General features: G+C 36.5%; 1 protein-coding gene across 3 annotated transcripts in view; it reads right to left on the bottom strand.

The window, feature by feature from the left end:
• The window catches only part of snx7 (sorting nexin 7), a 42,900-nt gene that overhangs the window by 17,041 nt on the left and 2,549 nt on the right, over positions 1-23,310 (bottom strand). The window contains exons 3-9 of one of the 3 annotated variants that reach the window (XM_040127218.1): positions 23,143-23,253; positions 21,619-21,777; positions 20,649-20,847; positions 18,059-18,258; positions 17,157-17,243; positions 9,301-9,453; positions 6,957-7,752 (exon numbers count right to left, since the gene is read on the bottom strand). In XM_040127218.1, coding sequence (XP_039983152.1) covers positions 7,702-7,752; positions 9,301-9,453; positions 17,157-17,243; positions 18,059-18,258; positions 20,649-20,847; positions 21,619-21,777; positions 23,143-23,253 — 960 coding nt within the window. In that variant the 3' untranslated portion in view covers positions 6,957-7,701. Of the gene's footprint in view, positions 1-6,956; positions 7,753-9,300; positions 9,454-10,257; positions 10,388-17,156; positions 17,244-18,058; positions 18,259-20,648; positions 20,848-21,618; positions 21,778-23,142; positions 23,254-23,310 lie in introns of those variants that run through there. The other 2 variants (XM_040127217.1, XM_040127219.1) reach the window with 2 other exon arrangements.

Here is a 23,310-nt window from a genome sequence, read left to right as displayed (position 1 = left end):
TAAAACAGAATTTATAACAAAAAAAAGGAAGGTTTTAGTTGACCACTGAATACAAAATGATGATTACAGCTGAATTTTAAAGCTTCTTCCATTTCTGTCAGGCATCCTGACAGTGTTGATGCTTTGACATTCTTATTCAATCTCTGCAACTCAGAATATCATGACTAGACATTGTGATGAAGACTTGAAAGAAAAACCATGTACTCTGATGTTCTTTATTAGAAAAATAATCCACATGCTGTTAAATATTAGATACAAAGGTTATAATGCTTTCAATATATGTCTTTTTAGGCTGATTATATTAGCAAATAAAAAAAATCACTGCCATAGAACCCATGCAATAACTAGAAATTTAGATATTGCACTCGGGCTCTGTATAATCTTCACAGAATCCTGAGAGAAACTGCAGAAGCTGTGGTCTGTCAGCTTTCTTATACATATTAACTAGTTTGTTTGAGAAGATTAAAAGTTTGATTGTTATTTACAATGCATAGCTTATAGGAATCAAGTGTTTCTGTCGTTGGCTAAGTTTCTATCTTTTCTGTTTTCCACATACAATTAATATTTCTACTGAAATCATTATAATGCTTCAATTTAAAATTTAATATATTAAAGTATCTTAAAGGTAGCTTAAAAACACCAAATCAAATGAATCTCACCTGGGAAATTGAGATGTCAATTACTGAGATCTCCTAATAAAGTTAGCTATAGCAGAAGTTTAGCTGTTTTGTTGGTTTTTTGTTGTTGTTGTTTTTCCCCATCAGGAATTGATTTAGCTGCTGCCTTATTTAATTATGTGTAATAAACTGAATAACCAAAATGTCAGTTCATCAAAATTGATTTTTTTTTTTTCATTTACAGATAACAAGTAGGGAAAATCAATAACTAAACTTAGATTTAGTTGTAGTTAAGGCTAGCCCCGCTTTCTCACCAGCTATCTTGCACTTGATATAGCTCTCTTGCTTAGGCCGTCTAGTTAGCTGACTTTATTTGGCACAGTGTTCAGTAAGTGCGAGAGTCCTACAGATTATCAAGCCAGAGAGCAATAGCTGCAGCCTGGGCAGCAATACAAAGCCAGAATGCTGTAACCACACAAACACAGTGCAGATGCTGCATTTTGGCTTGTTTTTTAGGTCTGTTATGTAGTTACTGCAAATCTAAGAAGCTGTTTGAAGCTGAAAATAACACATTTCTATGGCATAGTATTTTTATATCATACAACCGATGTTAGAAAGTTGACAGGTTACGACTCAGTTTTGACCAAATATATAGTCACTGTGTTTTGCCTTTGTACGGCAGTATGGCCAAGCAGCTAATTAGCTATATAGTCTGCTTACTAACATTAGCAAACTGCCGTTAGCAGTTAGGTTTTACATGCATTGACATGTGCCCATCATTTGTAGATTATTTCGTCAGTGACATTTACAGAGCAAATCTGCATGCTGTAACAAAAACAAATGAATAAAAAAAAAAAAAAAATCAGTTGGGACTGTAAAGGCATTGCCAAAGCACAGAAAATACAGTGGGGTCATACAGTCTGAGGCCACTTTCCCCTTGGAAAGTGGTCCGTGACCCCACTGTACATAACTCGCGTGTTACTATTATCTGCTGAGAGTTTGTTTTACCACCTGAAGCATTGTAATGGAGTTTCAGTGTTTTCCTAGTGACAGATCAATTATCTTGGAGAGGCCACTGCAGCTTAATAAATGATAAAGAGAACACAGTGCCAAGGAGATAAGTGATTTGCTGAAAAGGGTCAACTTGATATACTAACTTGGCAGTACAGACATCTAATAATCTGAATTATGGAACATTCATTGCATACATTGCAGGGGCACAACTGATCTGAGTACCCCACCAACTACCGTTCAAATAAGAGCTTGTCTTTCAGAGCTGTTTCAGCAAAAATGCACTTAGCTGGGAGGCTATACATGGGGGAAAAAATTAGAGATGGGTTTTATCTGCAATCAATATGGACAGGTAATATGTGTTTTTTTTGTTTAGGGCTGGAATGATTATCATTCTGTGCTGGTTAGCAGATACAAGAGAAAAGACAACAGGCTCAGAATGACAAGAGTCTGGTTTCCAAGAAGCTGTCACGTATGAATCATTGAGGTGAATTTACACTCCACTCACTTAAACACATATGCACATACACATATAAGAGCAAATGAAAATCAGGACCAGGCACTTTAAGACTTTAGCTAGCAATGGTCAGTTCAACCAACCTTTTTTACAACATCCTACAATAAGCACGTAATTAGCTCGTTTTGGCTTGTTATATTTTTTCTGTCTCGCTGAACTCATCACTCATTCCAGCAGCTGCAGGCATCTCAGAAAGAGCTCTGATAAACCCACTTTACACTGTATACTTGTTCAGCATCAAACATCAGACAGATTTAAAGACTAGCTGGTGAACATAGTGGATCCTTTTGCAGCTAAACAGCCAGATATTTTTCTAAGGTGTTGGAAGAGACCAAACCAGAGCTAAAAGGAGAGTGATTTTGGACTTACATCAGGTGGACACAAACACCACCCCAAATGAATGATAAAGTTGCACAGGTGTAACTGATCATAAATGATGGTTGGATTCCATTTAGCTGCCTCATTTTCATGGTCCTAGTAATGTATATACTGGATCACTGTCACACTGTGAGCCAGTTGTTATTAGTTAAACCCGTTTCCCTACTTTGACAAATGAAAAGTGCGACTTAAAAAAAGGCTGATATGTCGATGTTGACAAAGCTTGTTTACCTCCAATTTAATATGCGTCTTTGGTTGATCCTCAAGTCTACCACAAGATTTTTTATTTTTTATTTTAATGATACACAATTGATGGCTACATACATGATATCATAACTGAGGCTAAAGCTACATGGTCATAAATAAAGTCTGTTTGCCCCAGTATCTATTATACTGTCCCATGATATGTTATCTTGTTATTTCGATTTAACATACACTGGAATGCAAAAACATACATGGCTAAGATACACAGAGGTTAAATTCAACCTTTATTGTTTGTATTTTCAAACATGATGTTTCACTTTTACATCAGTAAGGGCTCTTAAAATGACAAATGTAATGGTATCAGGGGTTACAAGCTTGGTTGGGGTTACTGCAGTGTAAACTTTCTCTTATCTTCTGTAACCTCAATAATCTAGTCAGCTAAATGATATGCTAACCCTTGGCCTTGGATGTAACACCAAGTGACTACTGTACGTAGGGACCTAATTTGCCAGACATGCCAATTTGCCAATGCCATTTTAGCTGATAAATAAGATATTTAATACATTTTTTATGTGCTCGTGTTTTTGGTTTCGGAAAGACAAAAAAGTGTCATGGCGCTTAAAAGTCTTGGTACCCTTAGGCTCTCCCTAACTGCAGCCTGCCCCATGAATGTAACTTCAATATGTGGAGAAATCCAAAGCTTGACAAATCTGTTATGCCTGGTTACTGTACTGCCTAGTACTATTATGCTAAGCCATTATTGGACACGTGTTGTTCAGGGAAAGTGTTAATGAATAGTTAATTTAACCTACCAATATCAAAATCGACCAGAAGTTGACAACTTTGTATTACAATCATTTACCCTTAAAAAAACTTTTATATACTACTTTTATATAGACTATGTGGATAAATGTCTCAAAAGCAGAGCTTAAAGAACAGCTTCAAGCACTATTATGGTTGAATGCTCTAAAATAGTTCTTTGTTTATTATTCATTGATTCTATGTTCACTTCTCAAAAAAGGTAAGCCATTCATTCAGCATTAAAATAAACAGATCTACTGTTGGCCTGTGAGGGCCAAAATTAAGAACCCTTGAGATTCATTAATATTCAATTTTTTAAATATTCAAAAGTAGGGATCAAAACAGCCTCATTTCTCTTCATCACTGTGTATATCCATGGCTGTATCCATGAATCAGGCAAAATCACTGCTCAGTTCTAGCAAATAGCTTCTTTTTATCTATATTAGAAATGCTTTCCTATTCAGAGGCCAAGTGTCCTTTGGGTGCTTCTACATAAACATTTTTGCACATGCACGCACACACACGCGCGCGCACACACACACACACGCACACGCACACACACACAAGTACTCATTTGCTGTATTGCATTTGTTTGCCGTGGGCTACTGTGCTGGGTGATGAGTGTTTTTGTAAGGGCTGCTGCAGGGAGACGCCAGGAGAGACACTGGAGAGAAAACCCAAATTTGACAAGGACACACACATTGCACGCACGCACACAAGCACACACTCCCTATTTTTATACTCACTCCTAAAAAAGAAATGTCCACCCAAATACGATTTTCTTCAGATGTGTTACCAGTAACAGAAACTATTGAACAAGAATGCTGAATGAATGAGAATGCTGCATTTTAACAACACTCTGTTCAGTTTTCACATTGATGTTTACTTGTTTTACTGGTCTTGATGGTATGATAGTAAACTGAATATCTTTGGGTTTTGGACTGTTCGCCAGACGAAAGAAAGACATTTAAATATGTCACTTTGAGTTCTGGAAAATTGTGATGGAAACCATTTCCATACATTTTTTCAGACCAAAAAATATCAAACAATTAATAAAAAAAAAAAAACAGGTATCAAGGTAAAATCAAGGTATAACAGTTAGTTGCTTCCATGATTTTCACTAATCCAGTTTGGGCAACCTAATTTGACTTGACTTGAGTTTTAGACTGACTACATATCAACCAATATCTTTAATCATAATTTTTGAACCCTGAAAAAAATAGATTCAGTGCTATGAATTCACTGTTTTTTATGTTATAACATTATGTATTCAGTACTGATTAACTTTCAAATTTACAATTCCACAGCTGCCAACCATCAACTAATGGCAACCAAGAACTTTAGCTGCTACAATCTGCTAAAGGACACTTCAGTCCTGCACAGAATCACTTCAAACGAACAGTCATTTAGCAAGTGTTCAAATCCAATGACTTAACAGGTAACATGTCTAAATAGTGTTTTTGAAAATCTTTAGAATTTAAAAAGACTTTAACTGATAAGCAACAACAGCTTCCATACATGAGCTGAAAAATCATTGTAAAGGCAGCTTATTTGAGAGGAGAAATAAATATAAAGCACTGCTACCCTCTGCTGGCAGAGCTCCAGTCTCCAGGACTAAAATACATCAAAAGAAAATGGAAGCATATTACAAAAGCTATAACGCACTAAATGATTGCTACCGTAACAATTTTATTGTTTCATTCTTCTACTGCTGTAATGCTCTCTCCTTCCACCTTGCTCCGTTGTTCTTTTTCTCAACATCTAACTCCCTGCTGTTTCTGTTGAGATGCCTGCTCGGTAATCTGGATATAGGATTCTCTCTTCTACTTTACAATTTTCTCTTTTTTCTTTCTCTCTCTCAGCTTTTTCCCTGGAATTCTCCTCCCTCCTCTATCAACATCTCTATCCTCTTCTCTCAAATTACATCCTCTCTCTCTGAGATTTGTCAAAACTAGGTTTTTGGTATCAGAAATGTGTGATGATTCTCAAAATTACAAGCAGTCAGTGTCCAAACAAATGTAGATTCTTTGCTGGGTGAAAAAACCATCTGTAGGAGGAACCTGGCTTAATTTGACCCTTTGACCAGTCCAAATGATTCTAGGCATGACAGCAGACACTTTAAATAAACCAATTAGATGAAATTGAAAGATTACCTTCAAAATAGTTGTCTTTTTAAATTTGAGGCCTTAATGGCACCAAACTGGTCGAAATAAAGTCGCAGGAGTGTGTGTTCCCTCTGGTTGTAATAGAATCTCCTGTTTGGTCTGGACTATACCACACTGTGTGTTATTCCTTTTGTGGATTTGTTATGAATATTTTGCCTAAACTCCCTGTTTATCTTGAGAAAGTTAGGGCAGGATGCACAACTAATGGTCCCTATAAGTTTATGATGACATCACACTGTATGACGTGACATACACTCCTGGTTGAAATTATTGGTCCAGAATTTAGAATATCTTCAGAAATAAATGCAAATTAACCAATTTTGTTTAATCAGAATATTTAATAAAATGTCCAAATACTGAACAACAAAAAGAAAATATAAAAAAATAGACATAAATGTTTGGTTGACACAAATATTGGAATCCTTTTGATGAATTTAAATGTTCCTCAAACCATATAAAAACAAATGAATTATGCTTTTACTGCATAAAAAAGGGGCTGGTTGTTTCCATTTTCTTTTTCACAATGGCAAAGACAAGAGAGCTGTCTGAGAGCATCAGAAATGCTATTATCAAAAAAAATAACAATTCCAAAGGCTACAAGACAATTGCCAAACATCTTGAAATCCCTGTTTCAATAGTTCTTAATGTTATCAAGAAGTTTCACAGTCATAAAGCTGTTAAGACGCTTCCAGGATTTGGTGCTAAGAAGAAAGGCAATGAGAGAAGTCTGCGGAGGTTCATGGATTTTGGAAAAACAACCACGCAAGACATCTAAAGAGCTTCAGGCTGACCTGGAGCAATCTGGAATGGTGGTTTCAGCCCATACCATACACCGCACACTAAACCAAGTAGGGCTCCAAACAATGGTTGAAAAGGAAAAGATGGACTGTTTTAAACTGGCCAGCAGGTAGTCTTGGCCTAAATCCTATTGAAAACCTTTGGAGAGAGCTGAAATCTGCCATTGCAAAAACGACTCCTGCAAATTTAAACAGGCTTGAACGCATTGCAATGGAAGAGTGGTAGAAACTACCAGCAGACAGGTGCAAGAAACGTCTAGATGGCTACAAGAAACATTTACAAGCTGCCAGTTTTGCCAAAGGTTCTGGAGCCAAATAGTATTGGAATTTGCCAATAATTGTATCTTGGGTATATTTTGTGCTCTTATGTAAGTTTTTTTTTTTTTTCTTTTTAGTTTCTTTTGTTTGGTTATCTTTGACATTTTATTAAAATATTATGATTATACAAAATTGGTTGATTTGCATTTTTTCTGAAGATATATTAAATTCTGTACTTAAAATTCAGGGGTGCCAATAATTTCAAACAGAACTGTTCCATATCACAAATAACATAAAGTAGCTTCAAAGTATTACATGATATGATAAATTAATAACCAGTCTAAATACAACAGTGGCAGAAAAGCTTCTTACTCTGGGTCTTTAACCAAATCTCAATTCTTTGTCAGCTGTCAATTACATGACTAAAGTTACTTTGGTCTGTTAGAATATATGTAGAGTATATGTCTTTTTTCAAAGATGGACTCTGTAGAAAATCACTCCCTAGTCTATTTACTATATATACTGTTTATTTTTTTCTATTTTTTAAAGTTTACAAAATAAAAAAGTGACAGACCATCAACATTTGGAGAAGCTAATTTTATGGTCTGTTTGCTGCAGGGTTAATATTTACTTCTTTTCACCTCAAAAATCAATAAAATATGAAATTTACTAAGGGGCGCCCGAACTTGTCTATGGCGTTACACTACTTTCTGCTAACAATCCCACAATGCAATGCTCAGCATTTTATATATACAAAGTTTCAGTTACACGACTCTGCAACCGGCAGTCAATATGCAAAACAGATGATGATTAGTAAGTTCCTGAAATCTCAATTTATTGCTCATTACTGAGTAAAGTTTTGAGTGTCTATTATACAGGGAGTAGTAAATGAGTGAAAATGGGACCAAAGTTCCACACTGAGTCAAATGATGACAGGTGATCCATCTCCATGACTAATAAGCAAACTTCAACTGCTGATGAAGACTGAGATGTGGTTGAAAGCTCTGGAACAAGCAAGCAAGTGGAGATCAAGAATAAGCATTTACACTGTACTCTAGGAATATTTTAAAATATTAAAGTGACTTCACGAAATACATACAAGTATATCAGTTTACTGAACTCTACAGAGATATTATTATAGGAATATAAAAATGTGCCAACACCTTTGATCTTATGGCTGTACCTGTTGGTTGTATGAGCACAGCTACAATGAAAAGAGAGGACGCGGTAAACACCTTGAAGTGATAGCCCGTGTGAAAGGAGCTATTACAGACAAGTGAATTTGTCAACTCTCCTGTTGTTTCAAGTGGTGTAGTTGAGTTTGTCCTCTATGCCTAAAAATAAACTGCTATCCAGGGACTGCTAGTCCTGGCCAGCGTGAGATGGCATGGTTCAACAGATGAGCTAGACCGGTCAACTGCCACAAAGTGAGAAGACTGAGAGCAACAAGTCGATGCTGAGTTTGACTGTGGAGGTAAACCTTTTCATTTACCAGTCCAATAGCCAATGCCAGTGCTTTATGTTCACCTTCAGCTGGCAGCCCTGGTCTTCAACTAGGCTATTTAACTCATGGATTCTACATTGCCTGGGGGGTCTGATGGTTGGGACAAATGAGAATATTAAACAGGATCATGAAAGTGAACTAGTGATTTTTTTATTTTTTGAATGATACTTTCTGACAGCATTTCCCATATGCATAGTGCCTTGATTTTTCATGCTGAATAAAACAGACATCTTTTATCCTCAGATTTCTGTGAAACCCGAGGACAAACACTCTCTGGAGCTAAATGTTACTTTTTGTGACGGCTGACGGATCTTAGTGGGAACTGAAATATTAGATATAAACTTCTGTGAACATTGTTATTTTTAACTAGCCCCAAGTATTAGTCTTGTTAACACCAGCTTTAGACAGACTGCTGCTGCTCTTTACACATACAACAATAACACACTACCGAAACTAGAGGCCATAGTGTGTGTTTTTTTTTCTTTTTTATGACTTAGCACATGCAGGTAGGAGAAATGAAGGATTACAAGTATGCTGAATATCTGAAAATTATTGAGAAATTTTTATTGAGATTTATGTAATTTTACTTGATGTTATTTTCTTCACATTATATGTAGATGTTATGTCCACAGTAGTACTTTCTGATAAAATGTGTGCGTAATTGACTGCCCTCAATTTTGCAGACCTTCGCTTGTAACAATGTGTCAGCCAATTATTAATCAGTGTCCCACTGAATTATCCACTCAGCTGCTGTTGTACCCCACAGTCATCTAGTCCTCCATGCTAATGTGAATCTATGTGCTGCCACCTTCTTCCCCATTCATACAAACTGTTCAATTCATGTATGAAGTCAGAAGACGTTTCCGAGATTGATGATGGCCTTCTATAATTAGAAATTAGTTCTAAATGTAGTTCATCCTTAGAATTTATTTATGATAAATCAATAGAACTCGCATGATTGAAATATGTCCTAAATTTTAGAGTAGAGTTTTAATACTAGTTTTATACATCTGGAAAACTTTTCTTTTGGTCTGAATCTTGAGCTCACCTTCTCATAGTACTCCACGTTCTTCTCAGCGGTGGAAATAAAAGCTGATTTGAGGTCTGTTCTCATGCTGTTTTGCCAGCGGGACCAGTCTCCCTTCAAGGAGTTGTTAGCCAGCTCCACCCGGTCTGCCAGACCATCCACCTCCACCTGTAGCTGCCAGTCAAACAAACAAAGCGATGACTGAACACTTCAGATAACAAAATTCAGAGTCTGACAAATACACCATCTGTTTAATATCACAAATTTGAATTCAATAATTTCAGTAATTTTGTTGGCGGTTTGTTGGTATATACAGAGGGTCCAAAAGTGGTCTCAGACTTTTGAACTCCACTGTACAGGTGATATTGGTATTTAATTTTCAGATATTCTTACTTATTCCTGTGAGGTTTGCTCGTACAAGCGTTGCAAGTCAGAGTCACCAAACTTACTTAACTGTACAAACTTGTCATAAAACGCTTGTTTTGGCCTGATGAGGACTATCTGTTAATGAGGAGGTGTGTGTTCATGAGATTTGATGATCATTATTATAATCGACACCCCTAAAATTGCCATACAACACTTCCTGTTCTGTCTGTGGTAAAGTTTCATTCACAAATATGTTACCAAATAGTAAACGGAACAAATAACACTGTGCAGCTTGTAGTCCTGCTTTTGGAAATCGGCAGACAAATTTAGTAGTGCCACTAGAAGTATTAAGGGAACTGAAAGGATTAGAAAATATTAATAGTAGCTGTCAACTATGTGTTATCAGAGCACTAAAATACAGACAGAATCTTCTGACATGAAGTCAAATCTATGCTAAAACAGTCTTTCTAAAATAAAGCAGTACATTACTAATATGAGAGACGGTCAAGGGGATGTGAAAGTAGAGAAAGAAAATTAACATGAAGATGTAGAGGTAGAAAAAGATGATGATCATGATAACATGGTGAACTCAATATTTTTATTTATTTATATATTTTGCATCATATCATATTTTGAACTTCAAATTGATTCAGATTAAGACTTTATAATTTCAGGTCTAACGAAAAGGGTGTTTTTCCTTTTGTGGAGAAAGACACATCTGTAAATGATTTGTATGACTGATCTGGAGAGAAGAAAGAAAAAAAAACACATAAAAGCAAATCAGTTCATACAAGGTTTTTGCATAAGGACCTTTGTTTTTCAATTCACAAATAAGCCTTGGCTATGGAATCCACAGTCAAATCTTATGTCAAGACCAACAAGTCCCAAGTCCTACACTTTGCATTTCAAGTCCTGAACAAGTCATTATAAGCTCTTTAATGTGATTTTAATCTATTAAACAGAGTAACAGGTAGTATAGTAAATCTGACATTATGAATGCTTTCAAAAATCATATTTACTACTTTCATAAAAAACTTCAAGGCAAACATTTAAATGCACAATACTGAGGTGTGAATTTTTTTTGTTTTTTCCTGTGACACAGCTACAATCATTTGTAATCTTGTTTTCTATTGACCACAGTCTTTACATCTGAAGGGGATTATCCGAAGGTATCGTCTGTTGTCTGTCTGTTAGTCTGCACTGAGACACAAACCTTTCCATTCTTCTTGCACTGTGATTTGATCATTCATGATGACTCATTTAAAGTATATCATTGTCAGGAAAAGGAGAAGTTAATTGGCTGCACAGTTTAATTGCTTGGGGAAGATATCAAGTCATTCCAATTCAAAAGGCTAGCAAAAGCCCAAGTGAAGTTATGTGTCATTATTGTTAAAGAAAAGTGAAGATCGAAGTCGAAGTCAAATGTTAAATTTTAAATGAGTATGTGGAGCAGTGCTACAATCCAGAGCATTTAGAACTTAAGTTATTTTGCTATGTCCATTTCTAGATGGGCATTTATACAAATACACACAACTCAGCAAGAAAACTTGTCCATACAGGACACTGCAAAGCATATACAATACAATAAAAATACCATACAAATATGAATGAAAGCACTTTATCATCCATGACTTCATGAGTAATCCCTTTTTAAAAGTTGCACTAGTCTATAGTTTCATATTAACAATTGATCAAATAATGTGTAATGTGAGAAGCGTCACCTGTAGGGATGAACTCAGAATATTATCACTGACTGACTTATCACTTCCCCTCAGCTGTACAGTGTTTTTCAACCCTTTTTAACTCATTGCTGTGGATAACTGTCTAAACTAACTACGACTTTTCTGGCTTGGTTCAGTCTCACCACTCATATCAATATTGTGTCAGAGCTAAAAGAAAAGTGAACATTGGACTTACATTCATAAGGTGGACACAAACACAACTACAAATGAATTATAATTTTGCTCTGCATATGCTGGATGTGGAAGTAGGCAACTGTTTGCTAGCACCAACTTTTAAAAGGTACTGTCAGACCTTTTTGCAGAGGTATTTCTGACATGTTGCAGTAGACAAGCACAGGTGTAAATGATAATATCTGCCTTCCCAATGGCCATAAAAGTCAATAAACACTGCTTTAAAAATTGTTTTAACTTGAGTTTAAAATTATCCCAAGCCATTCATGGAGTTCTGTCACTGAGGAGTTTCACATACTAATCCTCTGCACAGAGAAAGAAATCAGTACAAAGCAAGTTTTATAAAGGGTACCCTTACTTCCCCTCAGACCCACCCTGAGTTACTGAACTGGAGACCCTGAAAGGTTTCACCAGATCACTGAGCACCAGAAGACCCTGCTGTTTTTCCACTTTGATCACTGTAGAAAGAGGTTGCAACCCAAAAGTTCTACAATAACTTAAATGTGAAAAGATGGTGGAATGCATCAAACTATTTCCAGCATAGAACAATCAGCAGTATACAATGAGTCTAAATGCATGTAAATTTATTTTGTAATCCTGTTCAACTTTTTTTTTTTTAAAAGACAAATGTTTTATTTCAGTTTGTGTGGTTTTTTCTTCTCCTACATACAGGAAGTTAGTTCCATGCAAATGAATAAGAAGAGGAAGTTAGGGAGTTACAAATAAGTGGATATCATGTTTTATTGCACAGTGTAATAGCTCACATATTAGTAGCCTCTAAGCCGTTAGAGCAGCATTAGATAACCATTAAAGAATTCCTGGAGATTAGGGGTCGACTGATATGGGTTTTTCAGGGCCAATTCGGGTTATCAGTTATCAAGGAGACCGACAACCGATATTTGGAACTGATATGCGTTTGTGTCAAAATTATTATTATTAATAATAATATTATATATTAATAATATTAATTATTATTAATATTCTGTGGAATATGGTCTATAGGAGAGGTCTTCATGGGTCAAACATTTTGGATAAAAAAAAAATGGACCTGTGGAAAACCTATCCAAACCCAACATGCAGCAATTAATTTACAGAGCTGATGTAAAAGGGACCTGACAACCACCATGAAATGACAGATAATTAGATGTGATGCACCATGTGATCAGAGGTGAGATTCCTCATGTCCAATGTTAGGTTTTGGGCACAAGGAACCAAATGGACCAGCAAAGACCTCTAGTGTAGATCAAAGACCATCAGGCCATTAAAATCAAAAGGGTTAGTTCCCAAGGGAGCATGAATGTGCTCTCTAAATCCCCTGGCTCTGTTTTTTGTTTGTCTTTTTTTTTTTCCAAGACGCCATGTCATGGACCATAATCCAGATGTCTGAAAGGATATGTTTGGCCTGAATGTGCTGCTAGATGAAAGGTGAGGGGGGTCATCCAAATCATTAGGAATTGTCACACTCACTCTGTCTAGTAGTTGAGGAGATACAGTATCTATACTGCAGGATGGACAGACTGAAAATGCACAGTGAGTGGGTAGGTTTGGCTATTGTACCAAAACACTTTTTTGGTACCTACACAAATGTGTTTGCATCACCAAGTGTTGTCCCTACCATAGAAAGGCTTAGGTGCTGCACTTAAGTGTTTTTGTGTAGCGCTCTAAGCTGAATGAACGTAAAAGGCAATTTGAAAACAACGGTGAGAGTTCCTTGTGCTGAAAAACAAAAACAAAGAAAGACAAACAAAAAAAAAAAAACAGGGAGGTAGCTTGATCTCAAATGGAAGGTAAGCTGGCAACAGGAATGACCTTCCAATCAACAATCAGTGTTTGGAGGAACGTTTGTGTGATTAATGTGTGACATATGCTCATTGCCAAGCTAATTAAACAGCTGATTGGCTATTTCTCCATACCGTCAACTCAGGATGGCAGTTACCTCCATCGACTTCGATATAAAAGTTACAAGCCATCAATAATGTATGCCTTGACAAAGAACAAATGAAGCAGAAACCTTTTGTTGTTAGGAGGTAATTCTTGTGGATGTTAACAATAGTGATAGCAGATAGAGAGAAATATAACTAATGTAACCTATTTTACAACTAAAGAAATTGCTGACCTAGCTAAGTTACACAGATATTCATATTAATTTATTAATTAAGGTACATTATAAGTGAAACTAGTTAGTTGACATTAAAATATGATACCTCAACTAAAGTAACATTAGTCAATCTATCTAACGCAGCTTGGTAGCTAAACAAAGTAAGGCTGTGTTCACACGTAACATCTTTTTCTGATGAAAACTGGTGGTCAAAGCTTTTTTCCTATATATATTTTTTCTATATATATATATTATTTAAATGCTGTTTCTTTGTTACCATAACTTATACTAACCTAGAGTTAACATTAACGACTGAATTGATTGGTCAGCTGTACAAGTTAAAGTAATCCACATATATTTTCATTAAATCTCAAACATGTTATTTGGTAAAATGAGTACACTTTTGACCGTAAGCAAAATAAGTTTTGCCAGTGTTCATTTGCAAATATGTTAAGGATAATGGTCAAATTCAATGTGAAAACAACTTACCCTAACCAATCATGAAAACTGTCAAATACTGAAAGTTGGAATCAAATGTCTGCTCAGATTGTTAGTTTACTTATTCTTTGATCAGAAAGTTCAAAATTTCAATCAAAATTTTACAGATTTTAGAATATTTTCTTGAGTTCTTGTATGAACTGTTCTTGTATGTTGACTGCTTGTGCTTAGAACAACATAGAGAAATTGGCAACTTTGGCTTCTTTTATTAAAAGAAAAAAGTTTTATTTAAAAAAAAAAAAACCAAACATGTTAATACTTTGTGTTACCAAGCTTCCTAATGGGGTAAAAATAAATAAATAAATAATAAATAAATAAAAGACTGAATTAATGAATAGCTCTATCAAAATAAAAATATGTTCTTAATGGTCTAAATATGGTTTTGCAGGCTTTTCTCAATGTAGATTGGACAACATACTCCGTATTTGGATCTCATGCAAAAAAAATAAAATAAAAAAATAAACACATATTGTCTATCAACAATTAGAATCTCGAATGTCCATAAATATGCTGTAAATTCATATAAGAAAAATGATCCTAATAATCATCACACTGAGATGCTTTTGTCAGTTTTCTTTAGATTTCCCAAATTATACATTAAGCTTTTTAAAAAAAAAAAAAAAAAAACACAATCAGTACATTACTTTGACAGAACTAAGAATCAGAATGTCCCATCAACATGGTTCTTAAATCTGTGGAATACTACCGTTGTCCTCTACCCATTCATAAGCACACCATATATATGATGTGTTGAAAACATGTATAGTTTTACTGACATGCAAACTGATTTTCTGAGTAGACCAGTTTATCATAAGTACAGCAACAATTTTTGGCCTGCCAAGACATGTAGTAACTACAAGAGGTCAAAAGATTTAAAGCATTTCTATTCTTCTCTACCCTGAGCCCAGTCAATAAGAAAATACAATTTTTTATCCAGTAACAAATCAATATTTTCCCCACATACTAACTAAAAATTGTTAACTCAAAGACAGCTTCTTTAAATAAAAGCTGAATGAAAGACGGTGTGTTTCCTGAGCTCTCATTCAGCAGAACTTGTGAACATTGTTTCTTTGACAAAAAGCCGCACTGGAAACTAATAAAAGGACTCAATTTGACTTTTCCCTTCTCATTAGCACAGATCTGGTAAAAGCAGAAGCAGTCTGATATGCACTAGAAGCTTAAGGACTGAATTAAAGCTGGTCCCTTCACATTCAAACACACACACACACGCGCACACAAAACTAATTAAAGCAAGAATAGAAAAAAGGTCTGGGGGAATATCTCAGTCCTGCTTCATAATTAAAATTTCACAGATGGATTTTGATATCAGCTGGGTGAGGGGACACACACCTGTACATCTACGGATGGAAAACAAATTTGGCCACCACGAGCCACCAAAACAGCTTCAATGCACGTATAACTCTCTAGAAATCTACTGAAGGGGTTGAACACCCTTCTTCCAAAATATATTCCCTCATATGGTGTTTTGATGATGGTGGTGGAGACCGTGTCTTATAAGTCAGTCCAAAATCTCCCATAGAGTTTGAATCGGGTTGAGATCTGGTGACTTTATACTCATCAAACCATTCAGTGATCCCTCGTGCCCTGTGGATGCAGACACTGTGATCCTAGAAGAGACCACTCCAATCAGGATAGAAATGTTTCATCAAAGGATAAAGGTGATAACTCAGAACAACTTTGTATTGATTTAACCCAAACCATGCAAGCAAAATGCCCCCCACAGCATAACAGAGCCACCGGATCCCTTCACTGTAGGGGTCAAGCATTCAGGCCTGTACCGTTCTCTTGGCGCAGGCCACATGTGCATTTGCCCATTTGTCGAGAATATAGTGAAGGATGACTCATCTGACCATATCACTTTTTCCACATCTCTGTAGACCAATGCCTACTGTATGGTTTTTGCACCACTGAACTCTCAAATGTGCATTCACCTTTGTAATGAGGGGTTTATGCACTGCAACCTTACTATATCCCTCTCTATGTAGTTTTCGACAGACTGTTCATACAGTCTGATCACGTCCTGCATTGACATTCTCAGTCACCTGAGGAAGAGTTGCTCTTATGTTTTTCCTTACATATCGCGCTAAAGCACGAGCATCACCTTCATCAAATGTGCGCTGTCAACCACAATTTAAAACCCTATCTACTGTCTTATTTGATGTCTTTCCCATATATCTAAATGCAGATGTCAGTTTAGTCACTGTTCTTATTGAAACACTAGCCAGATGAGCAGCCTCTGTGACTGAAGCTCCTTCGCATCCGTGCCCCAACAATGAGCCCTCTTTCAAAGTCACTTAGACCTTTTCCTCTTGCCATCTTGATACAAAATCAGAATCAACTGGGCCCGGGCAGCATTTTCATACATGCCATATAACAAGTTGTTGATGGATGTCGATTGCCTAAGTGTACCATGCAGTCTATCTGACTGGAAGCATCTGCATTTGTTATGTTTCTCCTCTCATTTATTCAGGTTTTTCCTTTAATTTGTCACCCCTCTCTACATACACCCTCACACACTCATACACAATATTTACAAAGATACAAACACTTTAAATAAAGTGTTTGAAAATAGCTCTGTCCTTTGCTTGCCTAACTTTCCATCTTCATTCTTTGTCTCCTGATATTTGGAAGCGAATCGCTGTCTAAAAGGATATGGGAATTTTCATTATGCCACAACTAGCTGCTGGGCCTACAGTGTAAAATGATATTGACAGCTCTTACTCCCACTGAGCTGAGGACTGACTTCCAGTCGACAAGCCTGGATATTTAGATAATCCTCACAGGAAGCCATTTTTCCTTCCCAATGTGAGCTGAGGGTGGCCCTGTGGGAGAGGCCCCACTCCTTCCTTCACTTAATTTCTGGGAAGATGACTGAAGGACACACAAACATATTGGCCGGCTTAGATGGATACAGGGAGGGAGGAGGGGAGTGTCGGCTTATGATTTTCTGTCAGTGTGTGTGGATTTAAAATCATACTTACTGCTTCTTGGTCAACTTTTCTGGATGCCAGGGCCTCGTTCTTGGCTTCAAACTCAGCCTGAATGTTGTCTCTACGTCTCATCACAGCCTAGGACAGATCAGTAAAGTGTTACTTTTAATTAAACTTGCTCAAAGTCACTTTTTTTCCCCCCAGAAATCACTAATTGTCAAGGGGTCTGTTTCTTAGCACAATCTGACTTGGTAATTGTGACTTAAGAATGTTGTTAATTTTCACACAAACAGCTGTTACAAAAACAGCTGTTGAAAGCATCCTAACATCTCAAAATCAGTTCTAGAGCTGGAAAAGAACTGATTTAAGGACAATTTAACAGAACTGTTTGTAAGTGTTGTTCAGGGTTCTCAACCCAATTTCTAGGAAATTTGCAGGAAGTTTTCAATTCTATCAATCAGTATGCGGCTATATGTTTGCACCCAAATGCAGCTCACAGGCTAGAGGGCAGTTTTGTAGATTTTAACAGTGCTCAGCAGAAGATAACATTAGTCAAAATGTGAAAACATTGACATAATGAAAAGCAAAAAGACAACATAACCTGCAACTTGCATCCCTTTTGACCATAGAGTCTCAGGATATAAATGAAAAGTCAGTAATTAGAGTTCTTTTCTTTTTCATTTCTGTTCATGTTTCCACCACATCTAATGGATTAGGAAAATTACACCAATAACAGATTTTTAGAAAAACTAAACAAAATGATGGTTTTGTTGGAGAAAACACATATTTTTTGCACATGATGAAACAACAACACAATCATATATATATATATATACACACATATATTCATATGTTGTGCATGCCCAATTGAGCATGTTTTGATAAATGAGGACATTAGTCTCCTAGCTCCTGTTTTGAGGTGGATTTCAGATTTGACCAGTGTTTGGGCTAACCTTCAGTGTCTCAGCACAGAGGACGTACTCATGAAGGGCAGGGACCAGGACCTCAGACAGATGGTGGATCTGCTCTTCTGTTTCCTTACTGCACCGTTCCACACAGCTGGCCACGCCCTTCAGTGGTTCCGCCAGCTCCTCCTCTGACCCCGCCCACAGGGTGTATGTGGGGCAATACTGCCTCAGCTCATCCAGATACTCTGGAAGCACAGAAGATACATTTAAAAACAATCTAGCTGGATGTAGCTGCAGCTCTGTGCTGGATTTATGTCAATGGAATGACTGAACGGTTACAATTAATACATTAGAATTTGTTTAGCAAATCATCCTATCCTTTATCCTTCAAGTTCAGAAGTATTTGAACATATAATGCTTGGTAAGTCAAAAATAAAATAAATAATAAGTCCTAAAGGTGACAGGAACCAAAGGAGAGAAGCTAAAACTAGAGTAATGTGTGATCTATGTTTTGTTTTTGTTAAAAGCCTTGAAAACTTATTTAATCTTTTTACTGAAAGTGATGTTATCCTACATGAACATACTGAACTGGTTTGAAGAGGGTGGGACTCAGCTGAAAAATGTAACTTCTGTGCACCAATGAGAGTTTAGTAATATTTAAATCAAAATCTCTTGACAGTCTGTGGGTTATTTGGTCACCATCAATCAAATCTAATGCAACGAGACCCACACAGTCCTGATGAAACTCATTAGCTGAGTTTTTGAATCTTTATGATGATGTTGATGGTCATTTATTGGGTTTTAAATGTTATAGAGAAATACTTCAAATAATGCTCCACTGATTTAGCATTACACTTCTATAACATTGTCAGACTCAAGATGGACAGTGAAATTAAATAAAAATAATCATAATAATCATAATAAACAAAAAAGGATCAAAAATCCATGCAACAGAACATGGAGATATCATCTTTTTTGCATGCATTGCATGCATTCTTCCTTGTCACAATCTGTCGCCTACGTTACCGACAATGCATCATGACCATTGACATTTTGGAGATTCAGATGTGTTATGCTCATAGCTGCTAATGTAGCCTGGAGCCTCTAGCCTCAAGCAGAGATGGGAAGTCAACTACCTAGTTCTGGTTGGCTCATTTCTTTCAAACTCCAAACCCCAAGATTTTTTTAATTTTCATACTTGTGGTCTTCAGCCCCAACGCTGACTCAAGTGACATCACTTGAGGAGATTTATCAGACTTCACACAGCTCTGTCTGAAGACACAAAAGGCTTTATACATCTTGTTTCACATATGCAGTAGTACTCCCCTGCACCTGGAAAGACACGCTGATGTGGAAAATTGGTTTCCCTTTAAGATTTGAAGGCTAGTTTGAGGGGCTTTTAAAACCTCGCAGCAGAGTTCCGGACCAGTTGGAGTCGAGACCAAAGATCTGCTGAAGCAGGTGAACAAGGTGTAATGTTGCAGAGGCGTGAAGTAATAAAAACATGGATGACTTTTTCTATATCTTTAGGCTGAAAGATGAGAATGATGGAATGTTCTTTAGTTGAATGAAGCCGGACTGGGCCAGAGATTTCACATAGAGCTCTAAGTTTAGGTTGAAATCAAAACACAATGGATTTAACATTTGTGCAAGCAAGCCAATCGAACATGTGACTGAACAAGTGACTGTGCATAACATCAGAAAAAAAAACATTTCTGTTTTTTCAGATTTAAAAAGGTGCTATATATAAGTTTTTGGTATCGTTACATAGCAAACATTAGCATTAAAAGCTGTTTACTTCAGCCATCATTGCATTTATAAGACAAGAGGTTAGAATAAGCCCTCTGGCCAGTGCTACTTCATCCTCTTATATTGGAATGATGGCAGACTGGACGCTAACGTGACTCATTATCACAAAGTGGTATTACGAGACTAGACAGGCCAAGGCTAGCTGGTTAGCATGCTAACTTCAGTAGAAGAAAATAAGTGATAAAAATAGAAGCAAAACAAGAGTTAACATTGGCATTGCTTTTGACAAGTAGAGGAATAAAATTTGATGTTGAACCTGAACCTGCAAAGTTTATTCTAGACTGGTAAGTAAACAGTTGTTAATTTGATTTGTTTGGTCAACAAGCAGAATGTACACAGCGAACAGGATTGGGCCAAGCATTGCATAGAATTACATAGACATATGCAAATGGAGAAAAGCATCCAGTTCAAGCTTAAATCATTTCTTTCAAAACTACATTGTAAACATTGTTTTCCTCTTTAAAATTAAAATTTTTGATATTGCAAATATTTCTATTTTGTGTTTTTTTTTTTTTTTTTTTTTTTTACAGTGCCCACTTTTTGGTAATCTCCATCACTGCAATGTAAAAACTGAAAAAAGAAAAAAACATTTTGATGGAAATGTACATGAAATAACAAAAAACAGGATGTAAAAATGATTTACTTTAGAAATTTCAGAAAGCAGTAAATGTCAGATTTTATTTGAAATTCCATTCAACTTGCTTAGTTTTTATAGATGCGGTGTGGTATCTAAAACTTGTGGTAACTTCATAAACGTATTTATGATATGCATTTGCACAGACCATAACTTCTGTAAATGACCTCCTCAATGTGAATGCTGCAGTACCTCTCTGTTCCTTTATGATCCTCTGGGTGACTTTGTCCACAGAGCAGATCTTGTTGCTGAAGTCCTCCACGTACTCCTGCATCAGAGTGAACTCCTCCGGTCGACATCTCAGGCCTCGTACCGAGTTAGCCACCGCCCTCATGGTCTCTCCCATCCTGCTCAGGAAGCCTGGACCCTGTTTCTTGTGAGACGTTAGCTCCTGCAGGATGTAATAGGAGGCTTTAATGAAACTGAGTACCGGTGCTGAACCAGCTCCAAAATATTCATTCTGGTCTAAATGCATTACATATAACTTGATTTTTAGAGACCATAAATAAGCTGCCTGACTGGAAAACAAAGATGAATGAGGAGAGAATTTGTGATGACCTGCAACTAAAATCCAAAACCAGCTCAAAAGTCAAGCTCAATTTAACATCATAACCATTAAAGGAATAGTTGAACATCTTGAAAAACTTATTTTCATCTTGGAACACTTATTTTCTCTCTGAGAGATAGCCAACAAGACGAGTTAAAATCTCATGCCTGTGTGTTAAGTACAGAGATGAAGTCAGGATATGTTAGACTAGCTTAGCATAAAGACTGGAAGCAGGGGGAAACAGCTAGCCTGGCTCTTTTTCCAAAGTTCAACAATACACCTACCAACACCTTTAAAGCTCAGTAATTAACATGTATCTCATTTACTTAATCCAAACACAAACAGAAATGTAAAAACAGGTTGTAGTTTCAGTGGCGGTTACGTGCTGGAATTATTTCTTGAGAAGCTATTTCCTATTTTTTGTGGTATATAGGGTATTGAATTGTGTGGGAGTGTTGTTTAGCTACTGTGGCTGATATAGGTGTACTCTGTGGAGGAAGTACTGCACATGGCACCATACCCTGAATGTCATCTTACAGTTTGAGTAAGAAGCTTTCTTGGTAAAACCGAAAATCTTGATGTGTGTGGGTATTTGTGTGTCTGTGTCTGTGTGACCTGTGCAATGAGGAAGACTTTGAGGTGTGGGCTGTAGGACAGGATGGGATGCTCAGAAATCTTGTTGAGGAAACGGTGCAGAGCTTTCCTCCTGGTCTCGATGAAGTCGTCATTGAAGCGTTCCACCATGCCTCTCATCACAAACTTCTCCGGCAGCGGCTGAGGAAACACCAAAACTCAGTACACAATGCCAGAGTGTGTCATGAAGGTGATGCATTTCCATATGACCAGCACATTTCTTGCTCCCCCTCCACACAGGGAAGTAAAACTTGGATTGTGTGCCGCTGAAAATTCAGTCAAGTGGCTCTCTTCACTCTTCCTGTTCCTCCAGTTTTTACTTATTTTTTTTTTTTTTTTTCACTGTGAACTCAATACATCTCATTCATTTGTTTGGACTCTGTGTGGACTCTGAATGGATTGTCATAAATAATAATAATAATATAAAATCTTGATTTAAAAAAAAAATCATTTTATATTTCTTTTTTCTAATCCTGATTTTTCATACTAGTCATTTTTACGCAACTTTAAGAGCACACCGCTCTGCATTTCACTACACATACTACTTGTGTATGTGACAAAAAAAATCCTTTGAATCCTTGAATCCTAATCTTTATTCATGTATGTTTGCAAAGACAATAAACTTTTGGAACCTACTTTAATTTTAAAAAGAAAAAAAGAAAATTGCATAAATAGAAAAAAGTTATATCAGAAAAGACAATGTTCATTGATTTAAAATAAAGAAATTTTAGGTCAAAAATAACATTTTTTCTGTATTGTAGAATCATAGGCTAGAGAAATAATTGTTTTAATTTTTTTCTGTCCTGATTGTTGGATTTTCTGACATGCATTTATATTTATATATTTAGATTTATATTTACATTAGAGTACTGTGTATATATTAATAGCATCTCAGTTAAAGGGTAACAAAACCTGCACTTTCATTTCTTCTCCACAAAAATCAGCTACTTAAAAAGGTGCAATGAATTAAGTGTGGACAGCAGCGTGGCCCACTAAAGAGAAAGAGTTCTGCTTAAGACTCACAAAAAACAGCCTGAAAGATTCAGACACTTTTCTCTGCTGTATTGTATGCCTTTGACTTGCAACACACAGGTTCCCTGTATTTCACTGTTGTAAAGGCATCACATTTAACACCATATAATTTACTCTTCTGCCATTACAGTGAGTAGTTACCAACCTGCTGATTGTTTGCTATTTTTGTAATGCAATAATAATGTAATACTGATTCAGAAAATAATTACAAATGTAAGTTTCAGGTCTCTACATGTTGATTTCCATGCTATATGAAAATGATTGCAAAACCAAATGAATCTTGGACGGTAAAAAAAAGACCTTCGAAAATCAAAAAAATCCACCAAGTGCTTTGGAAAATGGCTGACAGCAATATTAACTATGTGCAACTTCTGGTAAATGAGCTGTAACATCTAAAACTCTGGTATGGTCCACGTGGACTCTGAAGTAGCCCATAGATGTGTTAAGCAGATGATGTGGTGTGCTAATACATACGTGGACAATAAGTGTCGGGTAGTTTTCCTCCAGTCTGCTGCGGAGCCACAGGAAGTCCTGGTAGCGCCGACGAACCTCATACTCACAGGAGTCGAACTCACTCCGTGTGGTCTGGAAAAAAATTTGCAAATTAGCACGGACTACCTCTTCTCTGTTGCTGTTGACAGC

This window comes from Xiphias gladius, chromosome 5 (assembly GCF_016859285.1).
Source record: "Xiphias gladius isolate SHS-SW01 ecotype Sanya breed wild chromosome 5, ASM1685928v1, whole genome shotgun sequence".
Taxonomy (NCBI): Eukaryota; Metazoa; Chordata; class Actinopteri; order Istiophoriformes; family Xiphiidae; genus Xiphias; species Xiphias gladius.
Note: the sequence above shows the minus strand (reverse complement) of the source record. Positions and strands in the feature narration are given on the sequence as shown.